The sequence below is a fragment of the Mus caroli genome, chromosome 6 (assembly GCF_900094665.2).
Source record: "Mus caroli chromosome 6, CAROLI_EIJ_v1.1, whole genome shotgun sequence".
Classification (NCBI taxonomy): Eukaryota; Metazoa; Chordata; class Mammalia; order Rodentia; family Muridae; genus Mus; species Mus caroli.
Genome location: NC_034575.1, coordinates 35,570,383 through 35,580,372, shown reverse-complemented (window position 1 = coordinate 35,580,372; position 9,990 = coordinate 35,570,383). Strand labels below are relative to the sequence as shown.

General features: G+C 39.9%; 1 protein-coding gene across 1 annotated transcript; it reads left to right on the top strand.

The window, feature by feature from the left end:
- Positions 1–5,653: 5,653 nt before the first annotated feature.
- Positions 5,654–9,651, top strand: LOC110296502 (cationic trypsin-3). Its single transcript, XM_021165207.1, has 5 exons — positions 5,654–5,725; positions 6,767–6,929; positions 7,984–8,237; positions 8,741–8,877; positions 9,404–9,651. The coding sequence occupies exons 1-5, from the start codon at positions 5,686–5,688 to the stop codon at positions 9,551–9,553; spliced, it is 744 nt and encodes a 247-aa protein (XP_021020866.1). The 5' UTR covers positions 5,654–5,685; the 3' UTR covers positions 9,554–9,651.
- Positions 9,652–9,990: the final 339 nt, after the last annotated feature.

The window sequence follows — 9,990 nt, the reverse complement described above, 5'->3', positions numbered from 1 at the left end:
TAGGGAAGTGGGGGGCGCTATGGGGGACTTTTGGGATAGCATTGGAAATGTAATTGAGGAAAATATGTAATAAAAATATTAAAAATCAAAAAAAAAAATTGAGAAAAAATTTTCAGAGAGAAGATTAATGACTCTTATCAGGGCCATTGCTTTTTTGATTGTAAAGATTCTGTGGTTTTAGCTGGGGCTAAAGAATCAGCTGTGATTAACAAGATACCAAAACTACTACAGTGAAACCTTTGCATTACTGGAATGATTGATGCTGATTAGCTGGAGCTAAGAAATTAGCAGTGATTAAGAAGATACCCGAATCACTATGGTGAAATCTTCTGGGAAGTATTTTCTGAGAGCACAGAGAAGCTCTGATCCAGAGACAGACCTTGTGTTGGCAGTTAGACTTGGTAATGTACAAGAGTCATCCAAGTGGCACTGGTTTTGAAACATGAAGGAGTAGCAGCTGATGCTTGGCACTGTGAGAAGCGGTTGTAACCCCGAATTACTGATACTAGAGAGACATCAGTGTTGTGAACAGACAGTTTGCCTCTGCATTCCCTGCACCCCTCTTCCCCACTCCAGAAGCTCCCATCCTCCCTCCAGCCCTTGGTAAAAACATGGTATGGGTATGCAAACAGCTGGTTTCTGTGCTGCATCTTCCTTCAGCAGCCCGGGGCTCCCTCCCCTTCCCCTAGCCTTAGAATGGCACTTAATGAGGACATTCTGAGAAGACATCCCACCTTTGTGTCTCCAAAACCCAACACTCCTGCTGATTAGCAGCAGAACTCCAGGTTTATGTCCTTGAGACCTTAGAGAAATAACAAGCTCAAGGGAGACCATGGAGGAAATAAAGTAAACAGAGGTCAAGTCACAGACAGTTATGGCTAGCCATAAAATTAGTTTCTGAACAGACGCCCATTAACCCTCCCTCCTGCTTCAGTACTATTCCACCAAATGAGTACAGCCCTCTACTCCCCTTTCACACTATACCTAACTATCCTGTATATAAACCCAATGTTTTCTGGACTCAGGGTCGCTTGCCAGCATTCATGCAGTGAGTGTTAGATGAGCGATCCAAGTTCGAACTAGAAACAATAAAAGACTCTTTTTCCAGTTGCAGTGGAATTCAAAATTCTTGTGCTCATCTGCGTTTCCTATGGCCTCAGGGCACAACAAAGCCAGAAGAGGCCATTGGTGAAGGTACAGCCTCACTGGCAGTTGAAGGCCCAGGACTGAAAGGGTCATGAAGAGAAGTTGAGGCTTAGCACCATGAAAAGAGCACATGATAGGCTATTTGTCAAAGTGTAGCCCAGTTGCAGCAGAAGACAGCAATGTTTTGGAGATGTCAGTACCATGAGATGACCACCAAGAACAATAGCATCAGTACAGTATAGGCTGCTGGAGCCTAGAAGACACAAGATGCTTGCTCTAAAGAGCAGAGCTGGAGAAGTGACCCAAGCCCTTGGAGGAACCCAAAAGATCATGAGTGGATCCCAAACATTGGATTGTTCGAGTTTGATTTTGCTTGTGCTGTGCCCTGATATTTTTCCCTCTTGAACCAAGAAAGTATTTTAATGGAGCTCACAATTAAGAGACTTTGAATTGTAAAAATACATTGAATTTCAAAAGAGACTGGATATTTTAAAGGGATTGAAATTTTAATATGTAAGAATTTGTAAAGATTGTGGGACTTTTAAAACTATTCAGATCTTGGGAATGAATAAGAAAGTAAGAGTTGAAGCTTAATAATGATGAGTTTGTGTGTCAAGTTGATAAGGGATCAGTTGTACTGGCTGGTTTTGTGTGTCAACTGGACACAAGCTGGAGTTATCACAGAAAAAGGAACCTCCCTTGAGGAAATGCCTCCATGAAATCCAGCTGTGAGGCATTTTTTTCAATTAGTAATCAAGGGTGGGAGGGCCCATTGTGGGTGGTGCCATCCCTGGGCTTGTAGTCCTCCATGGCCTCTGCATCAGCTCCTGTTTCCTGATCTTGCTTGAGTTCCAGTTCTGACTTCCTTTGGTGATGAAAAGCAATGTGGAAGTGTAAGCTGAATAAACCCTTTTCTCCCCAACTTGCTTCTTGGTCATGATGTTTGTGCAGAACTAGAAGCCCTGACTAAGACAAGTTGGAAGAGTATTGCTTAGAGAGGACACTTGAAAACTTGGCATTGGTTGTCACAAATGCAAGAAAGAGGTAGTGCTCTTTCTATATCAAGATTCTGGTAAACACAGGAGTTTCCTATCACAAAGACTTAAGAGGCTCTAAATGTCAATAGTGTCAAAGTTGAGAATCTCTTTTTCACATATTATATATAATATATTACTTCGTCACAGTGACCAAAGTATCAAACACAGACACATTAAGAAATGAAAGTGTAAACGAGGAAAATACCTAATAAAAAAAAAAAAAAGAAAAAAAAAAAAAGAAAGATTGCTAATTAGGGCTGTTTTGAAGGAGATCAGTTGTGTCTGGGTTATCTAAGTAGCGCATGCATTTTGCAGCCATATCTAATGGCACAATGGAACATGCTGTTTAAAATACACTTACTCAGCTCTGCTTCCCTATTCACAGCCAGGGGTCAGTTACAAGGTCAGGATGAGAGACTCTATGGACGCCTGCTGGAACTGAAAATTTGCCTTGCATCTGAATAAAAACGGTGAACTAAAAAAAAAAAAAATGAAAGTGTAATAGCTCATGGCTTAAAATGTTCTTTTCATCATGTGAAGAAATGCGTAACAGAGAGGAGCCATTATTGCAAGTCAGGAAGCTGAAGAGGAGAACCCAGGCACTGCACTGACTCTCTCCTTTCTTCACGTCTGTCATCTTGGGCCTCCAACCTAGCAATGGCACCAACTACATTCAAGTAGGGTTTTCCCTATCAGTTAACTGTCTCTGGAAATGACCTCATACACAGTGCCAGTATTGTAACCCTTCAAATTCCTAGATAATTCTAAACATCATGTTGATAATGAAGATTCGCCATCCCAACTAAGTTGTCTTGGTAACAGCAAAATTTTAGAACAAGTCCTCAAGAATGACATTTTAAACATTTAAAAATAACATCCTGGTATTTGAGTTGAGATTTTTAGATAGGTAGAGAATCTGACTATTGTCTTTAGCTAGAGAGTTACTTTGTATGAAGAATCCCTCTAACCAGACATGGTAGTGCATATCTCTAATCCCATTCATCCTGGGATTGTGAGTTTGAATCTAACCTGGGAAATTTAAAAACTGTCTCAAAATAAACATTTATAAAGGATGGAAGTGACAGGAAAAATGGTACATGCCTTTTATCCCAGCACCCAGGAAAATAAGGCAGGCAGACACCAATGACTTTAAGGGCAGCTAGTCTATATAAAGACCAGCTCTAGGCCAGTTCCAGGGGTACATAGTAAGACTCTGTCTTAAGCAAAAGTGGAAAGGGTCTTGTAGATTAGCTTAGCTTAGCTTAGTGATAGAACATGAACTTTCTGGTCTAGCATGGTGAGGCCCTGGGTTCAACTCCAAATACTGCATAGGAGAAAATCTTGCCTAACTCTTAATACTTGACTCTTCCATTAATTCTTATAATTTCTGCTTAAAAAATGCAATTATTGAAAAATCTATGAATTCCATAATATTCACTTAACTTGGTAGTTCATTCTGTGTTCCTTATGTTTAATATATAATGCTGCATAATTCTGCTAGGAGACTGCCTTGAAATTTACACATTTGGTTCCTGAAGTTTTCATCTGAAACCTGGGAATTAAAATAGGTATATCAAATCAATCTTCTTAGGAGGGAGCACTAAATTAATATAAGCTTTTTCTATGTTTATACATGTTTATATACATATATATGTTTATATACAGATATATGTTTTCCTATATACGTGTTTATATACATATATATGTTTTCCTATAAATCCTTATGATAAAATTTACAATTTTATTTTACAAATAAAAAACATTAAGAGATTGAAACAACAATGAGTCATAAAATGTAATAGGAATAAAATGGAAGAAATCAATGATATGCTATGACATTAGTTATGTTAACATTATGAATTTCAGTAAGTTTAAAAATAATTTTGGTTCATGTATCCATGGACTGAAGTCAATTGGAAACACGGGCAAAGGAAGCACAGAAAAGGGAACCACCATATCCTAGATTAGAACAAACTCTAGATAAACACACACAACTTCTCACCTTTAACTTTACCATTTTTTAATTATTTTTTAATTCTTTTCTACAGTCCAGACTTCACCCCTCCCAGTCTGCCCCCCAACCACTCCCCATCCCATACCTCCTCCCCCCTATCTCCAAGAGTATGTTCCCAACTCCACCCCTACACCAGACCTCCCCACTCCCTGGGGCCCAAGTCTCTAGGGGGTTAGGTGCATCTTCTCTCACTGAGGCCAGACCAGAGAGTCCTTTACTCTATATGTATACAGGGTCTCATATCAGCTGGTGCATGCTGCCTGGTTGATGACTCAGTGTCTGAGAGATCTCGGGGTTCCAGGTCAGTTGAGACTGCTGGTCTTCCCATGGAGCTGCCCTCTCCTCAGCTTCTTCCAGCTTTTTCCCAAGCCAACCACAGGGGTCCCAGGCTTCTGTTCACTGGTTGGGTGCTAGTATCTGCATCTGACTCTTTCAGCTGCTTGTTGGGCCTCTCAGAGAGCAGTCATGCTAGGCTCCTGTCTGTAAGCACACCACAGCATCAGTAACAGTTTCAGGGTCCCAGGCCTCCCCTTGAACTTGATCCTAATTTGGGCCTTTCACTGGACCTCCTTTCTCTCATGCTCTTCTCCATTTTTTGTCCCTGCAGCTCTTTCGAACAGGAACAATTCTGGGTCAGGGTTTTTGACTATGGGATGGCAGCCCCATCCCTCATTTGATGTCCTGTCTTTCTACTGGATGTGGACTCTGCAAGTTCCCTCTGCCCACTGTCGGGATTCTCATCTAAGGTCCCTCTCTTTGAGTCCTAGGAGTCTCTCACCTCCCGGGTAGGGTCTCCTGTACATTCTAGAGGGACCCCTACATCCTACCTCCCGACGTTGCCTGTTTCCATTCTTCCTGATGGCCCTCAGGGCTTCAGTTCTATTACCCCCAATACCTGATCATATTCTCCCCTTCCCTTCCCTGTCCTCTCTCCTACCCAGGTCCCTCCCACCCTCTGTCCCCAGTGACTGCTTTCATTAATGAAAAGTTTTCCTTTCCTTGAAAGAGAGGGTCTTTTACATTAGCAATGGAGTCTTAATGGGGATGTAGAGTACTACTAGTAGGGCCCTAGGAAAAGTTATACATTTTTAATAATTACAAAATAGACATTGTCAGGTGAAAGACCAGAGTTCCAGTGAGTCCTTTATAAAAAGTCTTACATCTGGAATGTTAGAGTACCTAAGACTTTTATCTGAGAACCTGAAAACCTGAAGCTTTGCCTTGTGAATTTACAAACTTGTTTTCCTACTATGGAGGACAGTCCCCACCAGGTGAGTTTGTTTCTTCCATTCCCACACCCTTTAGAGTTTTGTCCTGCAATTATCTTCCATCTATCACCGAATTGAATTCTAAATTTAGATTTCTGAGTTTCCAATGAAAGAACTTTTCTGGCACCCATGGCCATGGGTGTCAACAAGACATGAAGGTATAAATAGCTGTGGAGGAAAGCCTTCGTCCTATTGACTGCTCTAGTCCCAGTGAGCAACCATGAAGACCTTAATCTTCCTTGCCTTCCTCGGAGCTGCTGGTGAGTACCTCTAATGAATAAGTCACTAAGAGTTAACCATCTTTGCTCTTTGGTTGGTGGTTCAATCTCTGGAAACCCCCAAGGATCCAAGTATAAGGAAGGTGTTTTGGATTAAACTCAAGACTTAGTGAATACCAGGAAAATATTCACCAATTCCAACATATATAATCCTTATTTTTTATATAAATTTATTTATTAAATGTATGTGAGTACACTGTCCAACCTTCTGACACACCAGAAGAGGGCATCAGATCCCATTACAGATGGTTGTGAGCCACTATGTGGTTGCTGGGGGTTGAACTCAGGACCTCTGGAAGACCAGTCAGTGCTCTTTCCACTGAGCCATCTCTCCAGCCCATATGATCCCTGTCTTATTTTTAATTTTCATAATGAGTCTTGCTAAATTGTCCAAGCTACCACTCAGCACATTCTATAGCCCAGAGAGATCTTAAGTTTGCCATCATTTTGCCTCATCCACCAAAGCAGTGGAGTGGGAACTACAGGTCTGAGACAAAATGCAAGGATGCAATTAAAATTGTAGTACTGAAAGGTAATATGAGTTTTCCAGAACTCAGCAAGTATAAATTAGACATATCTCTCAATACTTCCAGAAATATCTTAGCTAATAAAATGTCTTAGTTCAGAAAGAATAATGTAAGACCTTAGAACTCTAAGAAACCTACTACACAATGCAGGAGCCCATGTTGCAAAGGTTGTTAGCTTAAATGAAAAGGTTAGTAAGGGAAATCTTGTAATGCTTGGTGAAATTGTTTATAAAAACTTCAGTTACAAGCAATAAGAGAGATAATCAGAATAAAAACATTAAATATTTTTTCTCTAAAGTGAGAATACTTTCAGCTTGCTCCTTAAGTTTTTCTTCTTTGCTTATGGAGATAAACATGTCATGACAACAACTTATCACCTGTCAAGATTAATGCAAAGCTATCCATTTGCATGGCTTCTCAGCAGATTGTGTTATAAAGTGTCCCTTATGTCCTCAAATAGTCACAATCAGGCATCTCTGGCTGACTTTCTTCACAGTTGCTCTCCCCCTGGATGATGATGATGACAAAATTGTTGGAGGCTACACCTGCCAGAGGAATGCTCTCCCCTACCAGGTGTCTCTGAACAGTGGCTACCATTTTTGTGGAGGCTCACTCATCAATTCCCAGTGGGTTGTTTCAGCCGCTCACTGCTACAAATCGTAAGTGACCAATATTCACATTTCCATGCTCTAAATCCATTGTCCTTTGGTCTTATCAAAATACAATTAGGAAATGTGCACAGTTATACAGGATATTTAAAACATCCATATACTGGATTGTAGAGGTGGATCAGTTGTTGAGAGCACTTGCTGCTCTTCTGGAAGGCCTGGGTTTGATTCTCAGCAACAACATCTAATGGTTCACAACTACCTGTAACCCTAGTGTCATGGGATCTTATACCTTCTTCTGGACTCCACTGGGCATCTGCATTCATACATGAACATACCCACACACAGACTTGTATGTGTGTATATAATTAAAAGTAAATTTTTAAAAAAATCAGATATCAAGAACTTGATTCTATCTCAACAATTATGTGACCTACTGAGGGACATTTTTGTGGAGTGTTGTTCCAGGATTCATTACTATCTTTCTAGGTGATGATAGTAAAGACCCAGAAGGGAACCATCATTGTTTAAGGATGTCTTAGAATAGATTCAGATTGTGAATCACCATATAGCTTTAACAAAGGGAAATGGGCATGTAAAGATAAAACACTATATTCTAAGTACATTATGAAAAACAAGCATACATAACTCTGTCCTATAACATTGCACTGCTTTTCAGCCAAGCGTGGTGGTACACACCTTTAATCCCAGCACTTCTTTTCTGACATTTTGTTTTATCCCACTGTTTATTTATCCTAATATCTTAAATTCTTGTATATCTTATATATCTAAAGTCTTGAAGAATTACAATTGGAAAAATAGCAAACACCAACCAATCTGCTCTTCATCTCCAACTACTTAGTAAGAATGCTTCTTCCCATCTTATATCTTGTATTTTAATATATAATGAACTGTGAGTCTGTACTAATGAGGACGGAAATAATTCCAAGGAATTTTTTGACCTACAAGCAGGAAGGGAGTGCACACCTACCTAGGATATAAAGTCACCTATATGAATATTTGTGTTTATTTGCATGATTGGAAAATTGGGGGAAGGGAAAGATTGAAGTTGGATATCTTAAAAACTGCTAATCCTTATATCCAGCCGAATTCAGGTGCGCCTGGGAGAACACAACATTGATGTCCTTGAGGGTGGTGAGCAATTCATTGATGCAGCTAAAATCATCCGCCACCCCAACTATAATGCAAACACCTTTGACAATGATATCATGTTGATTAAGCTGAAGACAGCTGCCACCCTCAACTCTCGAGTGTCCACTGTCGCTCTGCCAAGATCTTGTCCATCAGCTGGTACTAGGTGTCTTGTGTCTGGCTGGGGCAACACCCTGAGCTCTGGCAGTAAGTACCACTGGGACTTGATTACCAAGTGTGAGAAGACTAGAGATGAAAAGCATGTTGGGGGCAAGGTGGTCCAAATTCTCACTCAAGGGAAGTTTCTCTAAGGAGAGAGGCATATGCAGGCAGTGTTAACATGCATAAATTAGAGTGGAGAGAAAACTTCTGCCCACATCATACAGTAGACACAGCAAAAATGAACTGTGGAAAAAAAAACTCAAAAGCATTTAACTGAAATGGGGGTAGTAAGTAAATAGCGGCTAAAGATTTTGGTGTTCCTTTAAGTATACACTTGTTAAAAGCGGTGGACACCAATGCTCGCACCTGATATTTTTAAAAAAAAAAATGTTGTGAATTGAATAAAGTTACTTTCTCAAAAATGTTCTCTGAAATTATAAGTCACTGGGGAATTTAAAGACAGAGTAGGTGTTAAGAAAGAGGCAGAAGGCTGGGAAAGTTGTTTCCAAAAACCATGGATAATCTATTTTCATTCTTGTGCTTGACAGCCAACTACCCTTCACTGCTTCAGTGTCTGGATGCTCCTGTCCTCTCTGACAGTTCTTGCACAAGTTCTTACCCAGGCAAGATCACTAGCAACATGTTCTGTCTGGGCTTCCTGGAGGGCGGAAAGGACTCCTGCCAGGTGGGTTTATTTGTGGTGGTGCTCCCTCTTATTCATTCTCCCTCCTCCCTTACTTCTGCATCTTTGAAAAAAAAAAAGATGGAGAGATGACATTAACCATCTCTTAGACTATTGGTAAGAGTTGATTTGGCATAAAAATTTAATTCTCTCTATTATATTGATTACTAGAACTAAATGTAAAAAAAGATATACAGAAATTACTACAAACATTTTATCTGACCGTGTACCTCAAAAGCTTTATTATAGACTTTACCTTTGAAAGAAGAGCAGAACATTTGAAAAAGTATTCAATCTCCCCAGTTCTCACACATTTGTAGGTTGATAGATTGACTAAAGAAAGGTGTAGGTCTGTAAGAAAGATAAAGAACAGTGGCATACAAGGAGACTGCAGCTTCAGGATACAGATGTAAAGAAGTAATTTCACAGAGAACCTACAAAAGTGGCCCGAGATAATCAAGTAACAACTTGGAATCCGCTTAGACATATGTGAGAACGCTTATTATCTTACCTTTTCTTTGTTATTCAGGGTGACTCTGGTGGCCCCGTAGTCTGCAATGGACAACTCCAGGGTGTTGTTTCCTGGGGTTATGGCTGTGCTCAGAGAGGAAAACCTGGTGTCTACACCAAGGTGTGCAAGTATGTGAACTGGATTCAGCAGACCATCGCTGCCAACTAAATTCCTTTAACTCTTCATAAGCCCTCTCTTTGTAGTCAAATCCACCTTCCTTCTATGCCCTAAACCACTATCATGAGAAAAACATTTTGTTTTTACCACATCTGTCTATGAATGGTTCTTGCATAACGTCAAACTTTCTCTTGAAAATTGCTGCCAATAAGAAAATATATACAGTGTTCTACTATTTTGTGAAGATAATTAGAAAGGATATTTAGTATTTCATTCAAACCTAATTTGCTAGTTTATTAATATAGCTGGCACACCTTAGTTGAATATTTGGCTATGATATATGCTTTCTTATGCCCCAATGTGGTAGACCTAGTGTTAATTATTTGTAATAGATTATGATACAAAAAAATGCAGAGATAAAAGCAATAGCTAAAAGTCAGGGAAATGGCTCATACTGGAATGGAGATGAAGTCAAAGCTGCCAGCATT